This window comes from Aquarana catesbeiana, linkage group LG06, assembly GCF_042186555.1.
Source record: "Aquarana catesbeiana isolate 2022-GZ linkage group LG06, ASM4218655v1, whole genome shotgun sequence".
Lineage (NCBI taxonomy): Eukaryota > Metazoa > Chordata > Amphibia > Anura > Ranidae > Aquarana > Aquarana catesbeiana.
The window spans coordinates 15,730,413-15,753,888 of record NC_133329.1 but is presented as its reverse complement, the minus strand read 5'-3'; the positions used below and the strand labels follow the sequence as shown (position 1 = coordinate 15,753,888).

Genomic DNA, 23,476 nt, shown 5'->3' with positions numbered 1-23,476 from the left:
TCAATATTATGTTAGTATAAACATGTTTAAATCAGATAAATTTAGAGAGATGGTATCACTTTATTTAAAGTAGATGTAAACCCAACCACTAAAATCTCATAGACACTTTAACATGGTAATGTCATTTTCAAAATTAGGTTTATTCATTTTAAATCTGCAGTTTTTAATGAAATCTTAGCTGGTGATCCTGTCATGAAGGTCCTTTATCAGGCACTTCCTATTACATAGTTGACAACTGTCTTGGATCCTGGGTTTTCCACAGTGCCCATTTCCCTGCAGGCGGTCTCAGAGGACCAAGGACACTTGGGGCCAGTGCAGAGTAGCAGAGAGGTGCTGGGTGCAGGGATGCTCTCTGCAAAAACAACTGTGGTACCATCAGATGGAATTATCTCTATCCAACAGTAGAACTATAGTCCCAGCCTGTTATGTTAAAGAGAGGCAGGAATGTGGGACTGTGTAATCAGATTAGGAAAATCACTGACCACCAATAAAAAGGAGGGTGGGGTAACTGTTACTTCCCCCTATCACCAATGAATGTTAATGTCTGTGACAAACCCAACTGGGACAGGGTCTTTTGGAGAGGACAAGAGGCTAGCCTTCTACCCACTGATTATGGCCCATGGAGGATACTGTGTTTAAAGATAAATTAATTCCACATTTTCAGACTGCTGGAACATTCTATGAGTTTTGTCTTATGATGACTTGCCTATTGGACAGATTACACAAGTGAAAGCTGGTTAATAAAATTTGGACAACTGTGGGTTTCCATTCTGGAGAACTGGTGCTGAACTGTCTGGATGGGCATCAATACCTAGGCTTGTCCAGGTGACTAGTTGTTAATTAGCTTACTGTTTATGTTAGCTGTTCATTAGATGTACTGTTGGATGTATTGATATTACTGTTTACAGTTTGCATTGTCTAGGATTATCTGATCAAGCTTTTACCTGGTATATAGTCAGTGTATGAAGATTTGGACAGCTGCGGGTTTCCTTTCTGGGGAACTGGTGCTGAACTGTCTGGGTGGGCATTGATACCTAGGCTTGTCCAGGTGACTAGTTGTTAATTAGCTTGCTGTTTAATTAGCTTACTGTTTATGTTAGCTGTTTATTAGATGTACCATTAGCTGTATTGATAATACAGTTTGCATTGTCTAGGATAATCTGATCAAGCTCTTACCTGATTTTGCATGGTTTATAGTCTATGTGAATTTACAAGTCAGTTCCAGTGTGCACTTAAAGCAGAAGTAAACCCATCCATAAAACAGTTACCTTTCCGGCACGTGCCGGAAATGCAACACTTCCATTGGTTGTGCTCTCAACCAAACTGTCAAACCATCCAATGGCTGGTGTCAATAAATGATCAGATGTGCAGCATTGTGGAAGTTGTAGATTAAACAAAGGCCAAGATGGCAGCTTCCTTGGCTGAAAACGATAGGAGGGTTTACTTACACTTTAAGCTAGTGTCATCTCGCTCTTGGGTGGAATGCTCGGCTATAATACCTTGTTCCTAGACCCAGATGATAGGAGAAAGATTTATCATAGGGGAGGCACCCAGTTGGGAGCCAGTCGGTCCGTCACACTGACATTAACCAGCAATTAAAAGGGGTGGAGATTTTTTTTTTCTGCCACTAACAACCAATGAAAAGGGGGGGGGGGGGGGGGCTTTAATATTACTGCCACTAACTACCACAGCAGGGGCTTCTTTTGCTCCCACTTGCACCAATGTTGGCAATTACCATAACTGCCACAGACACCAGCCATGGGACTTTTTTAATTCCCACTTACTCCCAGGCCCTATTTTGTCTAAAATATAGCAAAGCAAAGGGGGAAAAGTGCCACACTACAAGCCATACCCCATGAAGTGGCATCCACTTTATTGACCATGCCCAATATTGTTCCCTTCAAGATGTCCCTCCTAATTATTTTTAGAGGTTGCCAACCATGATGTTATGGGGCTGACAACTATCTCCTGAAAATAACTGTGCTCCTGCATTGTCACCCTGTCACATGATCCTCGGGGGAAGTGGCCAAACCGGCTCAGATCCTGCAAGGAAGCAGGGCTAAAGTAAAGCTGTGCAACAGAAACTGCGGGGCACGTGCATGTAGACAGGAAGTGTCTGAAGGAGGTCAGAAACACTGAGATGGGAAAAGGGTTAAATAAAAAAAAAGGTGAAAACTGGATGTTATGGGAAAAATATGTTTGTATTGATTTATGATATACGGTGCACAGAGCGAATTAACTTTGTTAAGGTTTACATCTATTTTAACTCTGTAGCTTTACCAATTTCAAATATTGCACAGTGGTATTATCTATTGAAAAAAAAAAACTGAATATAAATAAAATTATGTACATCCAATCTGACTGCATATGTTCATTCTTTTTGATTCTGGTCATTCAAGAACAATTTATATAATTATTATATTTGCTTACCAGGCTGAAGGGAAGCAGGAAGTTATAGAGCAGCAACGAACCACCAATGTTAGATAATATCAGGATGGCGCCCTATACACAGAGAAACAAAATGATTTATTAACTTTGTATCAATATGTTTTTATTTATTTACAATATTTAATTTTGTTTAGAAGGCCACTATGTCCAGAAGTTATTTTTATGCATTTTGGTGGATGATAAAGGCGTAGTCCAGGTAGGTTCTTACATCTCTTGAGGTCTCTGGCAGTGAGATATCTGCACCTACGCTAATTTATTTTATATTGAGGATGTGACTGAAGGAAAAGTAGACACACCAAGAGGATGCAGATTGGGGGGGTCCAATGAACTATGGAAAAGAGACCTCATTGCCAAGGGTCTAGTGCAGTGATGTCGAACCTTGGCACCCCAGATGTTTTAGAACTTAATTTCTCATGATGCTCATGCACTCTGCAGTGTAGTGAAGCATCATGGGAAATGTAGTTCCAAAACATCTGGAGTGCCAAGGTTCGCTATCACTGGTCTAGTGGATATCTCAGCCTTCCAGACATCTTCTGTAGCCTAAATAACACTTCTGGGTGAGCCCAACCTTAAGTAAACCATGTCAAATAAGCCTTATGACCAAAAGTAGGTGTACCCCTCGCTCAGAAGTTGAGTTCAGGTGTCTTCAGTGAATGGTACTGTTAATACTACAGCATCCAAAAAACATTGTAGACAATTATTCTCTTCCAACCTTGTGGAAACAGTTGGATGAAGACCTTTTTCTGTTCCAGCATGACTGTGCCCCTTTTGTCCAAAGCCAGTTCCATAAAGACATGGATGGACCAGTTTGGTGTGGAGGAACTGGAGTATCCTGCAAAAGATCCCCGACTGAACATATTTGGGATGAATTTGGCGAGGCAGGTCTTCTCATCCAACACCAGTACCTGACCTAAAAAATGGGCACAAATTCCCAAAGACACCCTCCAAAATCTTGTGGAAAGTCTTCCCAGAAGACGAGAGGCAGTAATAACTGCAATGAGCAGCAACTCCATAGTAATGACCTTTGTTCTGGAATTAAATGTCCAAAAGCTCATAGAGGTGTGATAGTCAGGCAGGTCTTCTCATCCAACACCAGTACCTGACCTAAAAAATGGGCGCAAATTCCCAAAGACACCCTCCAAAAGAGGTGTGATAGTCAGGCAGGTCTTCTCATCCAACACCAGTACCTGACCTAAAAAAAATGGGCGCAAATTCCCAAAGACACCCTCCAAAATCTTGTGGAAAGTCTTCCCAGAAGACAAGAGGCTGTAATAACTGCAATGAGCAGCAACTCCATAACGATCACCATTGTTCTGGAATTAAATGTCCAACAAGCTCATAGAGGTGTGATAGTTAGGTTAGGGGTCAACTGACTATCTGGTGTTTTTTTTTCCTCAGAGGAGAGTAGTGGACAAAAATGATGTGCTAAGATTAATAACCCAGAAATGAATTCAATATAGTGTAAGCAAATTTCTGATTGGTTGCGGTCAGTTCAGCACTTTGGAACCATCAAGCTGCATAAACCCAACTGTGTAGCAGATACAAAATTGAAATATTTACTCACGTGATAAACACCAACGCAATAATGGAGCCACGGCGCACACAGAATGAGAGTCCCGATCTGTGGGATGGAAAAAAAAAAGGAAATGAATAATGGACAGGGAGAGAAAGATGCCCAAGATGCCCCTTTTCCAGGAATCTTCTTCATACTGAGATACTCCACCCCAAATGGTTATTTGATTTAGTTAAATCAGGACAAGGCATGAGCTTTCCAGCACCACTGGAGCCTAATCATTCCCTAACCCCAGGACAAAGCTGTAACAAACAGAGCCCTCCATAGTCCCATGATAGCAGTCCCAGCATTGAAGATCACCATGTTTTAGATGGAGTAGTTGCTAAGAAAGAGACTATAACTAGTAAAACAATGAAAATAGAGTTGCCTTGTCTATTATGGTAAATAACGCAGGAAACTGAAAGATGAAGCATAATAGAAAAACTGTTACCCGAGAATATTCAGCAGGAACACACTCTGCAAAATACACAATATAACCTGACCTATGGACTCACCACATCTGCAATACTTACCACATCTACTATCAGATGACTGGATAACCCTAAAGACGGAAAATGAAATGGATATTTTTAGAAAACTACTTACATACCATTTTATTTGGACTATAATGAAAAAACAAAATGTAAAATAAATTTTGGTGTTTTCTTTTAACGTTTGTCATTGATCTGGGTCCTTGGTGGTAGTTAGTTACATCCAACCAGACTTGTTCTGCAATGTTGGTGATGTTTTGTAGGTTTTCTAAGCTACTTCTTCAGTTCTAACAAGTGTCAGGACAATACCCCATCATGTATATCCACAGAGGTAGCACAGGCACCTTAAAGCAGAGTTCCGCCCAAAAGTGGAACTTCTGCTTTAAACACTCCTCGCCCCCTTACATGCCACATTTGACATACAACATTTGGCATGTTTTTTTTTTTTTTTTTTTTTTTTTTGGGGGGGGGGGGGGAGCAGGTACCTACTTTTGACAGGTACCCAGCTCCCACTTCCTGCTCCCATCGCCTCGCTGCCTAGTTGACTCCTCCTCTTCCCCTAGGTGACTCCTCCTCTCCCCCTCCCTCTCTGCAATCTTCTGGGACAGGTCACAGGTCCCAGAAGATTGCCTGGCCACTAAGAGAGCGCAGCGTGACTCACGCATTTATATCCAGATATAAATCCCCCAAGGCCCAACATGACTAAAGCCTCGACGTCGGTCACAGGACTAGGTACTACCAGATATTGCATGATTCCCATTTTGACAGAAACATTAAAGTATATTCATTAAAAAAAATACTGTCTGTTATGCTAAATTTCACAACATTCAGTTCTCAGGACTAGTCTGTTTCTGTAGCTATAGAAAGAACAGGACGTCTGTAAGGTGACCGACAAAATTTCACATACATGTTATACAAAGGTTCAAGCCAGAGAACACCCAATGCCATGCATAATGGCCTTCAGCACAACCTCATCTGTGTCTCAATCTCAGCACTGGAGGATTCCTCATACCTACCCGGGGACATTGTATTCAGGATGGGTTGCAGCTTCTCTCTGATGCGTTCGTTGTCCCTTCTCTCCTCCCTAGTGAAGAGACAGAGGTCCCGGGTCTGGTCACGGATGGTCACCTGGCTTTGGAGGATGCTGTTCTTCGCCCCATTGCTGCTATCATCCAGATCATCCACCACAACCAGCACCTTCTGCCGACCTGTGCGGTGAAAAAAAAAAGTGATGAAATTTCATTGGTCACGGTAATGATTTCTGCAAAAGATCTTGAAATGTGTAAGAGAAAATGATATTTAAAGATGAACTCCAATACTCCCAATAAAATTAATTCCTCGTGTCTTTATGGACCTTGCTTTGTGTACTGGTCCAAATCCTTTGGTGCAGGGGGGTTATGGTGTGGGTTTGTTTTTCAGGGGTTGGGCTTGGCCCCTTAGTACCAGTGATGGGAACTCTTAAGGTGTCAGCATACCAAGACATTCTGGACAATTTCTTGCTTCCAACATTGTGGGAACAGTTTGGGGACGGCCCCTTCCTGGTGCAAGGTCCATAAAGACCTGGATGAGCGAGTTTAGGTTGGAGGAACTTGGCTGGCCTGCACAGAGTCCTGACCTCAACCTGATAGAACACCTGTAGGATGAATTAAAGCGGAGACTGCGAGCCAGGCCTTCTCCTCCAACATCAGTGCCTGACCTCACAAATGCGCTTCTGCAAGAATGGTCAAACATTTCCATAGACACACTCCTAAACCTTGGAAAAATAAAATTAAGACCCTGGATACAAAGTACTTTACCCATTATCATAAGCATAAACCTCCCACGATGGTTCGGTAACAAAGTACAGTGGTCACAATGTTAATCACCTCTTCAAGAGATGAGCAGACAGACAGAAACAATAGGTGACTCAATTAACAAAGGGAATGCACACCTAGGAGATGCACAATGGGAGAGGCACACTCAACAGGAAGACACTTAACAACTTAATTAACAGATAATATCAGAAGATCCCAGTTTCAGGTTGAGCTGGTCATATTAACATCTGCGCTGAGTCTCACAGTCCAAAGCAGTCATTGCTGGCTTGGGCATAGGGGCCCAAATATGTATCTGGGTCCTCCAGTTCCCAGAGTCTGTGTGTTTTGGGGAGACATGGACTTGAATCCGAAGCAAGACCAATCCAAGGGTCCCCCAGGCACACACCTCCCAAAGAGCAGTGTCCCCTTAAATGTCAGGGCCCATAGTCAGTAGGCAAGAAGCCACCCTACAGTCCTCTCCAAAGGCCCCTGTCCTGGTTGGGTTGGTCACAAAACCAAGGATGTGTTTTTTCATAAAATGTGGGTGCTCACGGTAGAGCATGGTTTCCTCCCAGGCCATAGCTAGAGCGAGAGTGGCAATGCCGAAGATGGAGGATCAGCTGGAATGGCACAGCCACCTCAAATAGAAGTAGGAGGAAACGACAGAATCCACACGGTATTTACACTCTCTAAGACTACGATAAAGAAATAAAAGTTAAGCATGCAGTAAGAGCAATTCATTTTATAGCCAATGATACAAAAATATTTTTGGGTTTGCTGGCACTTGAACAAATTTTTAGAGAATTATTATTGGTAGTTAATACTACTATTGATAACTATAAATAAACCAATTTTGTATAAATATTTATAATAAATAATAAGTGTATAATCTCTTACCCAAGGCTTTTGACATGTGTTTGACCTCGTCGTCGTACAGCGAGTCGGTGACGTCGGTAATGTTGATCCGCCCCCTGGTCTTAGAGTGATACAATATGGCGAAGGCACATTTGGAGACCTGGTCCCTGAACTCCCGGAAGTTGCTGTTGGTGATGTAGAATGGAACCACTCTTCCTGAAGTTCTGAGGGCAGCCGACAGCCAGTTATACTCATCCGCTGAGCTCCGGGAGAAGATTCCGATGACCTGAGACTGCACAGCCAGGGTGACATACAACACTTCAAACCAGCACACCAACCCAAACTTTTTTTTTTCTAGTTTTAAATAGAAGTGTGGAAGGCTTAGAGCCCCTGTCAAATTGTTTTGCCCCACTATGCCTTCCCTGGGTAGATTCACCAACTCTGGTTGTCTTGGTGGTCCTTGTCACCAGGAAAGAAATTTAGTATAAATCCAAAATTTGAATAGTTGTCACCATAACAGGAGGTAGAAGGACATCTTCCAATGGGCACAACTTTTTGTTGGGTGCCAACTCTATAAAGGAGGATTTTCTTCAATTTAGGGCAATGTCCTCTCACTTTCTGCTGTGTTATAGGCAGGGCTTTTTTTTCACTGGGAACTCAAGGGAACGTAGTTCCGGCACCTCCAGGACTGAATGTATGTAATGGCAAAGGGTGCTGTTGGAGGATCTTTTGATGTTGGCTGATGGGGATCTATTTCACAATCGTTGCAGGGGGCCTATTGTTTCTGACGGGGAATCTATTGTTGCTGGTGGTTGATTTATTGTTGCCGGTGGTGGGGGTCAATTGCTGTTGAGAAGGAACTACTGTTGGGGGAGGGGTCTACTAATGCTGGCTTCTGGGAGCATTATTGTTGTTGGGGGGTACATTGTTGCCAGGGTGGATCTGTTGTTGCTAGGGGGTATATTGTTGATGGGGGATCTGATGTTGATGGGGGTTGATTTATTGTTGCCGGGGATGGGGGGGGTCAATTGCTGCTGAGAAGGAACTACTGTTGACGGGGGGCGGGGGTCTACTAATGCTGGGTTCTGGGAGCATTATTGTTTTTGGTGGGGGTACATTGTTGCCAGGGTGGATCTGTTGTTGCTAGGGGGTATATTGTTGATGGGGGATCTGATGTTGATGGGGGTTGATTTATTGTTGCCGGGGATGGGGGGGGTCAATTGCTGCTGAGAAGGAACTACTGTTGACGGGGGGGCGGGGGTCTACTAATGCTGGGTTCTGGGAGAGTTATTGTTGCTGGTGGGAGTATATTGTTGCCAGGGTGGATCTGTTGTTGCTAGGGGGTATATTGTTGATGGGGGATCTATGGTTGCTGGCTACTGGGGATTTATTTTTACTGTTTTTCTTGGCATCTTTAACACATTTCATGCAAATTACTTAGCACCACAAAATGATACTTGATTTTGTATTCTCTAAAAGGGGACATACGGAGTCGTGGAACCAAGGGGTAGTGCTCAGGGGTGGGTAGAGGGAGGAGACAAGGGTTGACTCAGAAAGGGGGAGAATCTGCACCAATGCACCGAAAAAATTGTTCGCTTTAGTTTTGTTTTTTTTGGGTCATTCGTTATGGTCGAAATTCATAAGTTTGTAAATTTCGGGATTTCGAAAATGTGTAAATTCGTAAATGTGAAAATTTGTAAATTCGAAAAAATTTGAAAATTCAAAATTTCGGTATTTCGATAATTTGTCAATTCGTAAATCCGAAAATTCTAAAAAATAACTAATAATAACCAACTATTAAATTATAGGTATTGGAATTTCTTTTCAAATTTGGCTGTTAGAGAATGTAACGAATACGAATTTATCCAAAGTTACAAATTATCCAAAATAACGAATGTTGCATCTAAACAAATGGAACGGAACAAATTAATAATAATAATAAAAAGTTTTTATTATTGTTGTTATTTATTATTATTACTATTAATTCATTACATTCCATTCGTTTAGATACCGCATTCATTATTTCCGAAAATTCATAATTTCGGATAAATTGGTATTCGTTACGTTCACTAACAGCCAAATTTGAAAGGAAATTCCAATACCTATAGTTTAATAGTTAGTAATAGTTAAGTTATGATTTCAGATTTTCGATTTTTTGGAATTTCGTCCTTCTTTTGAATTTTTGTTAATTTTCGGATTTTCGGATTTCGAATTTACGAATTTTCTAGTTTTTCGAATTTACTAATTTCATAATTTTTTTAATTTTCAAATCTCCAGATTTTCGAATATCTTAAATTCGAAACCTGTAAATTCGTAATTTTCGAATATTCGAAAAAATTTGTTAAACAGGTTTTCGTTGATTTGGATATTTCCGAATTCGTCAAAATTTGTTAAAAAAAGAATTCGGAACGCAACGGATTGCACACGTCTAGTCATAGGGTATGCTTTTACTATTCTATCCAAAGCTGGCTAGAGATAAACTGTAACACAGGGAATTATCGAGAATGCCACAGGTAGGGGTACAGCTAAGCTACAACATAATTGGACACGTAAATCTGTTGTGGGGGCGGGGGGGGGTAGGATTATACTAAAAAGTCCATAGGTCTAAAGATATCCATGGCAGATCCTCAATGAGACTGTAGTAATCTCTGAAATATATAAAGGAAACAGTGAAGTGCAGTATATAGGAAAATACTTTATTAAAAATACCAAATGGCAACTCACAAAATACATAAGGATAAGAGCATATAATCCACCCATTGTGATTAACTGTTGAGCCTCAGTGTGTCTTCAGGAGTCAGATGCAGATACCGCTGTCGGTAACTGTGTAGGACACCAGAAATTACATAAGAACTCATGGAGCCACCCTGGAGTGCATGGGCTGCCTAGGACCGGACCATAACTGCTCCTTTTTCAAGCCTCAACAGTTGCGCTCTGAATCATGTAGCCACGTCCCCAACACTGCGGCCCTCCCAGGTGTGACCTCCGGTCCTACGCAAAGCATGCACTCCAGGGGAGCTCCAGGATTTATGGTTTTGTTTCGGGTGTCCAACACAACTTCTGACAGTGGCATCAGTTTCCTGGCTCCTGAAGACACACCGAGGCTCAACAGCAAACCACACTGGTTGGATTACATGCTCTTATCCTTATGCACCTCGTGAGTTGCCACGTGTTATTTTTAATAAAGTATTTTCCTATATACTGCACAGTTGGCGTCCTGTTTTCTTTATAGATAAACTGTATCTTCTTGACTGGACTTTCTTTCTAATCCTTATTCTGCTCTAAGACGTAATATTCTCCATGTAGTGTACTCAGTTTATCATTTTTTTTTATTCGCCCATGAGGTGTACTCACATTGCTCCTCCCCTCTTCCTGGTTGTCCAGTTGTGATAGGAAGATGCCAACGCCAGTAACGGTGGATAACGGAACCAGAATAAGCTTCAGGAGGCGACATAAGAGAAAAGTGTTACCAGATAGTCCTCATGACAGCACACCTTGTACATGGCCAACAGTTCCTCACCAAGGAGAAGATCGAGATCTGGAGATCTTCACCGATGATGTAGATTTGCAGTATGATCACACCGGACACGAGTATTAACCACAACGGAGGCGGTGTCTACAATACAACATCACTGTTAGCATTAACATTCCATCCCCTGCCATATGAAAAGACAAAACAAGGGGGCATTCTATCTCCTCCTACAATACTATGGCTTATATCGCTATCCCTTAAGTCTCCTGCCCTGCCAGAGAGGGCGGTGCTGCTTGGTGGAGCTGTGTAGATCTCAAGACTGGATGGGAAAGAAATACAGATCCTTTGGCAGGTTCAACAGGTCTTGTATATGTAGCGGTACCCTCGCGAGGGCTGCGGAGTATTGTAATCCACCTGTCACCCTCCCAGCCAGGCACACAATTTCCAGTCACTCGTGCACTTTGTTTTGTATTTTTATTGAGGGGAATTAACTTGGCTAGGGTAAGGGTAAATGGGGTGCCCAGTTGATTGAAGAAAATTTACATGGGAAAAACTATATACACAATCTGTATATACACTCCAGCACAACACTTGCTTGAAAACTATTTTAATCCTCAATACCCCAGCACTTCACTTGCTTATATTTCCAGGGCCAGCTAGCACTGATTTGTAGGCCAGAACTGACTCAACCAGGCCTAAGGTAGATGCCCTTTGCAGGCAGGGACCGCGGGCCCCTTTTAGTGTAGCAACAAAAAAAATAAGGGCGTTATTTTAGTGCTAGCTGTCCGCGTGTCTACTGAGCCCAGTACCACATCTTCAGGTCCTGCCAGCCCTCCTGGATGCAGCTGCCTCTTCCCCACTGCCCATGTTTCCAAAGTTCTCTCTTCTGGTTCTGCACCCATCTCAGACTGCAATCTCCCAGTCCTCTCAGGCGTGCCTCCCCAGTCCTCTCTTCTGGTTCTACACCCATCTCAGACTTCAATCTCCCAGTCCTCTCAGGCGTGCCTCCCCAGTCCTCTCTTCTGGTTCTACGCCCATCTCAGACTGCTCTCTATCAGTCCTCTCAGGCGTGCCTCCCCAGTCCTCTCTTCTGGTTCTACGCCCATCTCAGACTGCTCTCTATCAGTCCTCTCAAGCGTGTCTCTCCAGTCCTCTCTTCTGGTTCTACGCCCATCTCAGACTGCTCTCTATAAGTCCTCTCAGGCATGTCTCTCCAGTCCTCTCTTCTGGTTCTACGCCCATCTCAGACTGCTCTCTATAAGTCCTCTCAGGCGTGTCTCTCCAGTCCTCTCTTCTGGTTCTACGCCTATCTCAGACTGCTCTCTATAAGTCCTCTCAGGCGTGTCTCTCCAGTCCTCTCTTCTGGTTCTATGCCCATCTCAGACTGCTCTCTATAAGTCCTCTCAGGCGTGCCTCCCCAGTCCTCTGTTCTGGTTCTGCACCCATCTCAGACTGTAATCTCCCAGTCCTCTCAGGCATACCTCTCCAGTCCTCTCTTCTTGTTTTACACCCAACACAGACTGCAATCTCCCAGTCCTCTCAGGCGTGCCTCCCCAGTTCTCTCTTCTGGTTCTACACCCATCTCAGACTGCTCTCTATCAGTCCTCTCAGGCATGCCCCCCCAGTCCTCTCTTCTGGTTCTGCACCCATCTCAGACTGCTCTCTATCAGTCCTCTCAGGCGTGTCTCTCCAGTCCTCTCTTCTGGTTCTACACCCATCCCAGACTGCTCTCTATCAGTCCTCTCAGGCGTGTCTCTCCAGTCCTCTCTTCTGGTTCTACACCCATCTCGGACTGCTCTCTATCAGTCCTCTCAGGCGTATCTCTCCAGTCCTCTCTTCTGGTTCTACGCCCATCCCAGACTGCTCTCTATCAGTCCTCTCAGGTATGTCTCCCCAGTCATCTCTTCTGGTTCCACACCCATCTCAGACTGTTCTTTATCAGTCCTCTCAGGCATGCCTCCCCAGTCCTCTCTTCTGGTTTTACACCCATCTCAGACTGCTCTCTATCAGTCCTTTCAGGTATGCCTCCCCAGTCCTCTCTTCTGGTTCTACACCCATCTCAGACTGCTTTCTATCAGTCCTCTAAGGCATGTCTTTCCAGTCCTCTCTTCTGGTTCTACACCCAACCCAGACTGCTCTCTATCAGTCCTCTAAGGCATGTCTTTCCAGTCCTCTCTTCTGGTTCTACACCCATCCCAGACTGCTCTCTATCAGTCCTCTCAGGCATGCCTGCCCAGTCCTCTCTTCTGGTTCTGCGCCCATACCAGACTGCTCTCTATCAGTCCTCTCAGGCCTGTTTCTCCAGTCTTCTCAACTATGCTTCACTCACCAGCCCTCCTGGCTCCGACCTGTTGTTCCTCCTTGCCTGGCAGTGCCTCTCCCGCTATCCTCGCTTTGCTGCTCTTGGCCAGGACACCTCTGTGTGTTGTAGGAGGGTCCCGTCCACACCCGAGCCTAGGCCCAAGGTCACCCCCCCCCAGACTGGGGAGCTCCTTCAAAGGCCCCCGACAGCCTAGCACTCCATCTTCAACTTCCACCTGAACAACTCTGCACCAGCTGGGCTGACCCCGGGTATTTAAGGAGGCCTGCCCCCTGCCAATCCAGATTGATGACTTGTCAAGGCTCCTCAGAATACCCCAGGCAGCTCCACCTCCCCTCCAGCCTCTCTTTCCAGAAAACACCATAATGTGTTTCATGGGCCCTGAGTGAACAGTTGGGCTTCTGAATCTTCTGTCTGGACCATGAAAACTGGAAAGAAGTAGGAGGTTCTGGTGAACCACTCCCAGGCCTGATCAACACAAACAGGTCTAAATTTACGTACTCTGCAAAAAACCTATATACATACTGTAGCACTGTAGCAACCTAGCAATTCTCCCTTGTGTATACGAGGGATTTCATATTATAGTAAAAAAATGCTGATATATATATATATATATATATATATATATATATATATATATATATATATATAATGATTGTATATTCTTTGACAGCAAATTAATCCCCTGAGGAAGACTTTGACCACGCTTGTCGAAATGCGTTGGTCATTTGCATTTTAAATACTGATATCTATTGTTGTATGATTACAATATTGTGAAATTGAATATTTACACATATCTCTGACCGGAGCTCATATTTTAAACATTTATGTGTGTTTGTAATTGTTATAAATTCAATAAAACTCTTTTTTTATATAAATTTAATGACTTGAATCTTGCTGTGGAAAAACCCCACCGGGGGGAGACTTTTCCATATTGTAACCCATTTGGGGTGGCAACAACAAATTTCACTCATATTCATGTGTTTCTTCTATGTTGTATGTTTTTTTTAATTTTAGAACTCATACTTACCTAGGTGGATGCAGCCATGGTCCAATGCTGCACCTGTCCTCCACTGGCTCTAAGACTGAGAACCAAGCGATCAAACACCACTGATAGTTCAGTTCTCAGAGCTCCATGAGCAGAGAGATTGTGACTGTCAGTCATGGACTCTCTGCTCTGATGCCCCCCCTCCCCGTGCGCTGGGCTGTGGAAAGAATGGGAACCACTGGCTCATGTTCTCAGCGGCCCACTGAGAGGCTGAGCCAGGTGCCAGTCCAGGCTTCCGGGTGGATCCCAACCATATGGTCCTCAGCTTTCCCCAGCCTAGACCGGCTCTGTGATGTCAGCCAACAGCGGGCTTCTGCTGAGAACGGGTCACAGGAGTGCAGAATGAACTGAACTCTTGTGATCCATAGAAGTACAGCCAAACCAGCTTTGACTGTGCTTCTGCTTTAAGTGCATAATCTATACTAAAACAGCGGTCGGGATCAAATCTGAATTCGACTAAGTGCACAGCAACAAAAAACATACCGTATATACTTGAGTATAAGCTGAGTTTTTCAGCACACTTTTTGTGCTGAAAATGCCCCCCTTGGCTTATACTCGAGTCAAGCACTTTTCTGCAGCAGAGAATGACATTTTCTGAACTGATTTTGGGGCCCTGTATCTCCCCAGCTTTGGACAAATTTGGGGTTCCTAGCACCAAGTGGCCCCGAGATACGGGGCCCCAAAGTCGGTCAACTGTGTCCATCTGCAGCAATGTTATTTCGGGACCCTTTGGGTCCAGAGACCCCAAATTTTGGCTGCAGCTAGAAGGCATCTAGGAACCCTTAACTACCAAATTTGAACTTCGGGGGACCTATGGCTGCAAATGGGCACATTGAGGCTGCAAATGGGCATTGTTGACCCTCTTTTCCACTTACAGTAGCTGTGCATTTCTCACCCTAGGCTTATACTCGAGTCAATAAGTTTTCCTAGTTTTTTGTATTAAAATTAGGTGCCTCGGCTTATATTCGGGTCGACTTATACTCGAGTATATACGGTAAGTGTTCATTCTGCAGTATAATAAAGAGAGTAAATAGCAGCGTGCATCCTACAAAGATGAACTTGCTTATCAAAGTAAAGTACTGCAAATGATCAAAGGTCAGACAGAAAACAGAATATTACTTTCACTTTCCACCGAGAGAAGAAAAGCTTTAGAGAAACATAATTGTAGGAAAAATCCATGCTATTCTGCATCTAAATGAATACAATACTTCAGTTTTTTAGAATATACATTGTATAGTTTTGTAGCATTAGTGTTATTACCTTGCATAGAGCATTCGTATTCACAATCACACATAATAGAAGGATTAATGCAATAAAACATTAGGTGTGTGTTCTATGAAGAAGGGCAGGTGGATTCCCACAAGAGCTAACAATCTAAAGGAAAATTCATGTTTTGGTACTTTTTTTTTGGTGAAGCACACCCATTAAGGAGCCGGTGGTGAAACCGATACTTTCTCCTCAGATTAACGCACATGCAACCAGGCACACAGCATTTTCTTCACTTTCACTGGCTCAAAAGAACAGTCTAGGGCAGTGATGGTGAACCTTGGCACCCCAGATGTTTTGAAACTACATTTCCCAGGATGCTCATGCACTCTGTAGTGTAGTTGAGCACCATGGGAAATGTAGTTCCAAAACATCTGGAGTTCCAAGGTTTGCCGTCACTGGTCTAGGGGTATCTGTTTAGGGTGAAGGAAGCATGAGATTTGCTAAAACTGATGGGCTGAAGACTTTGAGGAGTCTACTCAATCTTGCTGAGCTACACAAAAAAAAAATGTCCCCGATAGCTCTAATGCTGACAGGTGACTAGGACTTTTCCCAAAAGGTCAAACGCTGCACACAGTCGCTAACTTCCAGCACCGAGTCATCTACTCCGTAGCTCACAACTGTCCCTGATTTAGAGGGATTGTCCCTGATTTTGAGGGACTGTCCCTCATTCCTCCTCATTTGTCCCTCGTTTTGGTCTGATCTGTATAGTTGTAAATAAAATACCCAAAAGTGTTTCCCAGCCCTAAACCTTTCATTCAATTTCTAAATTGCTGCATTTGTAATTTCCAAATGCCAAAATAAAGGAATAGTAAAAAAAAAAACTTGTGGGTTTAACCAATAATTGTTTGTATAATTCTCCTTTAAGGAGGCGTGGCAGGGGGTGTGTCCTATGCCTACATACATTTGCTAATAGGTGTCCTTCATTCCCATCTCACAAAGTTGGGAGGTATGTCTACTCACATAGCCACAGGATCATCGGTTGTCTCCTTCCGAAATCAACCGGGCACTCTCCAGTGAGGGAGATACGAGCTCACACCATCATAAGACAGCTGGATACCTTTCCCTCAACTTCCTCCTGGCTTTTCCTGACCAAAACAAACTCCAAGAATAGACTTTGCGAATAAGCCCCTCAGCTGAAGCCTCATCTGGGACCCTGAAGTCTTCTAAATGGCACCTCCAGTAATCCGGCTGTCAGGGCCCTTCCTTCTCTGAGCTGGCCACTCAGCTGTCAGCTAATTGCCAGATTCCATCTCTCTCCTTGTTACTCAGCTGTTGATGATATCCTGCTCGTCAGTCCTGCCTACTTAAGCCGTCCAGTCCAGAGGAGCTCTGCCTTCACCTTGGTCAACATCACAGAAACTATCTCCTGCGATCCTGTTCAAGACTTGCTTTGCTGACATCCTTTCTGGCTCCTGATCCTGCTTGCTCTTCCACTACATTGATCCCTGACTTCTGGCTTGGCTGACTATCCGTTCCGGTTTGCTGAACTTTGGCTATGTTTTGACTACGTTTGTTCTTTTTACTTTTATTATTAAACAAGTGTGATTTAACTGTACTTCTGTCTCAGCCTGATTTCAGGAACTGACACCTGTCCCAGGGGCAGAGCCCTGCACAAGCGTCTCCTCCAGCAGGACTAGACCAAGGAACCCTGTTGCTCCTGTCTCAGGCCCCATACTATTTATGAGCTCTCCCACCACCTACTGGGCACACCTCCCCAGGGATTGGCTGGAAGTCCCATAAATATTTAGGTTGCTTACACTGTTCTTCTTACAACTATAATTCTGGAATCCTCTAGAATACAGGGGCAAGCAATCAAGAGTAGTAGCCCGTGAGACACTGAGCAGGCCTTAATAATCTACCTCAGGCTCCACTGATTATAGAGGGACTAGACTAAATGTACCTAACACTCTACATTACTATAGGAGGGAGCTACACCGGCAAATAATGCATAGCGGAGTGGTTTTGGTGAAATTGATTTTGCCCAAAACTTTTGCTGAAATGGAAACTTTAAAGGTTAGGGTTATTGCACGCTTGTTGATGTGCGTTGTGCCATGTGCCAATATGCGTTGCTCTAAGGCAGTTCATTCATTTTGACAACATACCAAAAACACAGCAAAAAGTGGTGCATACACCGTTGTTGGCAGCACCCCCTATCCAACGTTAGTGCTTTGTCATTCGTTATGGTGAGCAAGTTGCATTGATCTGTTGGCAAGTTGCATCGGGGTACCTTTTTTCATAATAGCGGGAATATAACCTCAACTTCCCTCATTTGCTTCAAAGAAAAAAAAAACAAAATAAAAAAAAAAACACTTTGCTTGATAGTTGTTTTTATTTTTTATTTTTTTTTTATTGAGAGAGATTTTTGGGTTGTTTTTAGTTTATTTAATTTCATGTTCTTTGTATATGTTATTATTTGTGTACTGGCACGGTTTCTTTTTATTCTATTTTTTTTTCAGTCTTTTTCCTATTGAAAAAATGTATAAATAATTAAACTAACTATGTGCACTGCCGACAAATTTGTTCATTTAGTTTCATTCATTTATTTTTTTCTTTATTTTTCGGGGTCATTCGTTATAATCGAAATTCGTTATTTCAAATAAATTTGTAACTTCGGAAAAATTCTAATTCCTTATGTTCCTTTTGTTTAGATGCGGTAATCGAAAATTTGGAAATTCAAAAATTCGGAAATAAGAACGAAAATCCGAAAGTTTTGAAAATCCAAAATAATAACTAACTATTAAATTATGGGTATTGGCATTTCCTTTCAAATTTGGCTGTTAGTGAACGTAACGAATACAAATTTATTATTATTTATTAAGTTACAAATTATCTGAAATAACGAATGTCGTATCTAAATGAATGGAATGAATTAATAATAAATACTAATAAAACATATTTATTATTATTATTATTTATTATTATTAATTTGTTAATTTATTAATAATAATAAATAATAATAATAATAAATCATTTGTTACGTTCCATTCGCTTAGATGCGGAATTCGTTATTTCGGATAAATTCATATTTGTTATGTTCACTGACAGCCAAATTTGAAAGGAAATTCCAATACCTTTAGAATAATAGTTAGTAATAGTTAATTATTATTAGTTAGTTATTATTTTGGATTTTCAAATTTTCAGGTTTTTGAATATTCAGATTTTCGCTCTTTTGAATTTTCGGATTTTCAATCTTATTTTCGAATTTCCGAATTTCGGAATTTTCGTTTTCGGAAAAATTTGTTAAACGGGTTTTCGTTAATTCGTTAATTCGAATGCTTCCGAATTAACAAACTTGTCGAATTTTGGTGCAAAACTAATTTGTAACTAAACGAATTGCACACGTCTACTATATGACATATGAACAGGTCTAGGTTAGTTAAAAGGAGCTTCCATACCCTACAGGAGTCATTTAAAGTCTATTGGAACTTAGAAAACCACCAGAATTCTCCTTGATTTTACTTTTAATTCATTTTACTTTTATTTTTCTTCATTGGCTCCAATGCGTTTCACCTATATGGCAAAAGACTGCAGGAAAAAAACTCTTGATTTTCACAGATAAACTTTCTATTTTGCTTATCCCCAGCCATGGATCAATAGGACGATACAAGGGAGATGAGTGAGGCTTATTGTATGGGGAAATATTTTCAATTTTACACAAATTTTTGCTCCTAGTATTTCAGTATTCACACCAGGAACATATTGGTCCCACCATATTTTTGAAGACATACTCACATATTTCAAGATACACCAACGGGATAGCAGGGACCCTTTCAGGAGAATTGTAATTATCATGCAGAGCTGTGAGGAAGAGGAGAGACGAATATTAGACATTCTGGAGGATTCACATAGACCAGCATCATGTTGACTCCTTCTATAGCAGAGGATGCATGAACTGTAGTGCACATTCTGGATTGGTGGGGGTTCACCAACTTCTGGATGTTTCCATTCTTCAATGCTATTCCAGCGGACATACTATTATTTATAACACCAGGAGTAAAACAAATAATGTAATCGCGCCAAAGTCCATGGAAATACAGCCAAAATAAATGGGAAAAAAAAGTCAATAGATGATGCCAGAAAGAGATCTGTGATCCTAGGATCAATGAAAATCTAGGAATCCGGGAAATCTATTTCTCCAAGATACCAAGGGCAGCTTCCTGTTGAGTGAAGTCAGTCTCCATATGAACATAAAAAACCAAAAAAGAAAGCGCCTCTTAAGTATAGCGGATTTATTTGTGTGTTAAAAGCATAGTATACACTCACATTAAGGTAGATGATGTACTGCTTCCATAAAGAACTGGTCCCGGTGTCTCTCGATGGTGACTGGTGATCAAAAGGGAGCCTAGATGGACGCCGTGCGGTGGCCGCGGACCTCCGCTCGGAGGCACCGGCTGTACAAGCGGTGTAGTGAAGAAGTCACTTCCGCGTTCCAGCGGATCACATGGGAGATGACGTCACTGGGACAGTTCAGACTAGCTAGGAACCACTACGCGTTTCAGAGCATGCGCGAAGCTCATAACGAGCATGCGCACTCCTTTTTCAAGTGTCTAATGGAAAAAACTAACCAGGAAGCTTAAATAACTACGAAGTAGCGATAAGGACCAATCATAATCAAGAGGGGGGAGGGAGCAATAACGGAAATAGCTATAACGACAATAGAACGAGTTCTTTATAGATTACATATTAGATTGATAGAGTATATTAGCACTACGAAAATGTACAATATTAGATCGCAAAAAGAGTTTACATATATATGTATATATATAGTATTAGATAATAGAAGTTAATGAGATGGTATAATGATGATTTAAATTAAAAGATAATAATGATAATAATAATAATTTAAAAAAGGTAAATGTGCGGATAAAATTAATGATCAATATATACATGTAGTATTAAAAATAAACATTTTTTTAATAAAAATAATAAAAATAAAAATAAAAATAAAAATTAAAAATTAAATAAGGGGTTCATATCTGGACTGGACAAGGACACTGAATACAGGAATTACATATATCCCTTGTTAATACCCGCATGTGCACACAACACGTAAAGTGACTATTGTGCATACATGCACTTGGTCACTGCCCACACATGTGTGCGTGCGTGCTTACACATGTAAGTGTACGCTCGCACGCACACACGCATACATGCATCTATAGGGAAAAAAAACCCCAAATATGTTAATGGACTGAGAGCACCAGTTTGTAAGTTTAAAATAATAATAAAAATCATCAGAATAAAAATTCAAGAATCCATATGATGGAAAAAAAAAAAAAAAACTACTATTAATTCTATTATGTTAGTATTAAAGAACAGGACCTCAGTAAATAGATGAATAATACGTATAATAAATTATCCAGATGAGGGTTAATTCCAATATTGATATTAATCCATATAGTGTATCATGAAACATCTCAAAAGGTTTAATGTAAAGATAGATATAAGAAGCTGAATGGATTGGAAAGACAATATTTGAAATATTTCCATATAAGGGTACACTCTATAAAATAGTATTGACCTCCAGTTCCTCATTTAACCCGTTAGGCGCTAAAGTATCTAAGATAAAAATCCAAAATGTTTCGCGCTCACAAAGTTTAGAAAAGCGTTCGGCCTCGGATAATTGGTGTGGGATAGACTCAATTACCCACACCTGTAGGCCGACAGTAGATTTCTGGTGGCATTCAAGAAAGTGTCTGGGGACGCTATGCTCATCACAGCCTTGTTCTATAAAACGGCGATGTTTGCCGAACCGTTGTCGCAAAGGACAAATAGTGCGCCCAACGTACAGTAATTTGCAAGGACATGTGAGGCAATATACAACGTAATTTGTAGAACAGTTGTAAAAGCCTTCTAGTTGGTATATTTTGTCCTTATGTTGAAAACTTTTTTGGCCATGTCTGACAAAAGTACAAGTTTTGCATAAGGCCTTATTGCATCTATACATACCCGTAAGTGGAATCAGGCAAAGTGGGCTCTCTGATTTGTGTGTTTTAAGCTTACTGGGTGCTAATTTATTTTTCAATGTTGGGGCCCTTCTATATGTAACCATCGGTTTATCGCTAAGGTTTTCAAGGAGAAAAGGATCCTGTTTGAGAATCCCCCAATGTTTAAGAAGTATGGATTCCATTCTTCTATGTTTGTTGTGGTACCTGGTACCTGGTATGCACAATAGTCACTTTACGTGTTGTGTGCACATGCGGGTATTAACAAGGGATATATGTAATTCCTGTATTCAGTGTCCTTGTCCAGTCCAGATATGAACCCCTTATTTAATTTTTAATTTTTATTTTTATTTTTATTATTTTTATTAAAAAAAATTTTATTTGTAATACTACATGTATATATTGATCATTAATTTTATCCGCACATTTACCTTTTTTAAATTATTATTATTATCATTATTATCTTTTAATTTAAATCATCATTATACCATCTCATTAACTTGTATTATCTAATACTATATATATACATATATATGTAAACTCTTTTTGCGATCTAATATTGTACATTTTCGTAGTGCTAATATACTCTATCAATCTAATATGTAATCTATAAAGAACTCGTTCTATTGTCGTTATAGCTATTTCCGTTATTGCTCCCTCCCCCCTCTTGATTATGATTGGTCCTTATCGCTACTTCGTAGTTATTTAAGCTTCCTGGTTAGTTTTTTCCATTAGACACTTGAAAAAGGAGTGCGCATGCTCGTTATGAGCTTCGCGCATGCTCTGAAACGCGTAGTGGTTCCCAGCTAGTCTGAACTGTCCCAGTGACGTCATCTCCCATGTGATCCGCTGGAACGCGGAAGTGACTTCTTCACTACACCGCTTGTACAGCCGGTGCCTCCGAGCGGAGGTCCGCGGCCACCGCACGGCGTCCATCTAGGCTCCCTTTTGATCACCAGTCACCATCGAGAGACACCGGGACCAGTTCTTTATGGAAGCAGTACATCATCTACCTTAATGTGAGTGTATACTATGCTTTTAACACACAAATAAATCCGCTATACTTAAGAGGCGCTTTCTTTTTTGGTTTTTTATGTTCATATGGAGACTGACTTCACTCAACAGGAAGCTGCCCTTGGTATCTTGGAGAAATAGATTTCCCGGATTCCTAGATTTTCATTGATCCTAGGATCACAGATCTCTTTCTGGCATCATCTATTGACTTTTTTTTCCCATTTATTTTGGCTGTATTTCCATGGACTTTGGCGCGATTACATTATTTGTTTTACTCCTGGTTTCATTAGAAGTCTTGTATTGCTGCTGGTCCTAGGAGTTTAATACATTTAGTGATATATTTTATCTAAACATTAATACAGTATTTTATATATCTCTTTTATTATTGTTTTGGTCTATTTTGATAGAGTAATAAGGCCTTATGCAAAAATTGTACTTTTGTCAGACATGGCCAAAAAAGTTTTCAACATAAGGACAAAATATACCAACTAGAAGGCTTTTACAACTGTTCTACAAATTACGTTGTATATTGCCTCACATGTCCTTGCAAATTACTGTACGTTGGGCGCACTATTTGTCCTTTGCGACAACGGTTCGGCAAACATCGCCGTTTTATAGAACAAGGCTGTGATGAGCATAGCGTCCCCAGACACTTTCTTGAATGCCACCAGAAATCTACTGTCGGCCTACAGGTGTGGGTAATTGAGTCTATCCCACACCAATTATCCGAGGCCGAACGCTTTTCTAAACTTTGTGAGCGCGAAACATTTTGGATTTTTATCTTAGATACTTTAGCGCCTAACGGGTTAAATGAGGAACTGGAGGTCAATACTATTTTATAGAGTGTACCCTTATATGGAAATATTTCAAATATTGTCTTTCCAATCCATTCAGCTTCTTATATCTATCTTTACATTAAACCTTTTGAGATGTTTCATGATACACTATATGGATTAATATCAATATTGGAATTAACCCTCATCTGGATAATTTATTATACGTATTATTCATCTATTTACTGAGGTCCTGTTCTTTAATACTAACATAATAGAATTAATAGTAGTTTTTTTTTTTTTTTCCATCATATGGATTCTTGAATTTTTATTCTGATGATTTTTATTATTATTTTAAACTTACAAACTGGTGCTCTCAGTCCATTAACATATTTGGGGTTTTTTTTCCCTATAGATGCATGTATGCGTGTGTGCGTGCGTGCTTACACATGTAAGTGTACGCTCGCACACATGTGTGGGCAGTGACCAAGTGCAT

General features: G+C 41.3%; 1 protein-coding gene across 3 annotated transcripts in view; it reads right to left on the bottom strand.

Annotated features, from left to right (window-relative positions):
- Positions 1 to 23,476, bottom strand: part of LOC141148174 (uncharacterized) — a 53,583-nt gene that overhangs the window by 10,531 nt on the left and 19,576 nt on the right. For all 3 annotated transcript variants that reach the window (XM_073635370.1, XM_073635368.1, XM_073635369.1), the window contains exons 5-12: positions 18,981 to 19,046; positions 10,660 to 10,755; positions 10,494 to 10,577; positions 7,182 to 7,431; positions 5,508 to 5,699; positions 4,534 to 4,562; positions 4,013 to 4,069; positions 2,431 to 2,502 (exon numbers count right to left, since the gene is read on the bottom strand). In XM_073635370.1, coding sequence (XP_073491471.1) covers positions 2,431 to 2,502; positions 4,013 to 4,069; positions 4,534 to 4,562; positions 5,508 to 5,699; positions 7,182 to 7,431; positions 10,494 to 10,577; positions 10,660 to 10,755; positions 18,981 to 19,046 — 846 coding nt within the window. The remainder of the gene's footprint in view (positions 1 to 2,430; positions 2,503 to 4,012; positions 4,070 to 4,533; positions 4,563 to 5,507; positions 5,700 to 7,181; positions 7,432 to 10,493; positions 10,578 to 10,659; positions 10,756 to 18,980; positions 19,047 to 23,476) is intronic.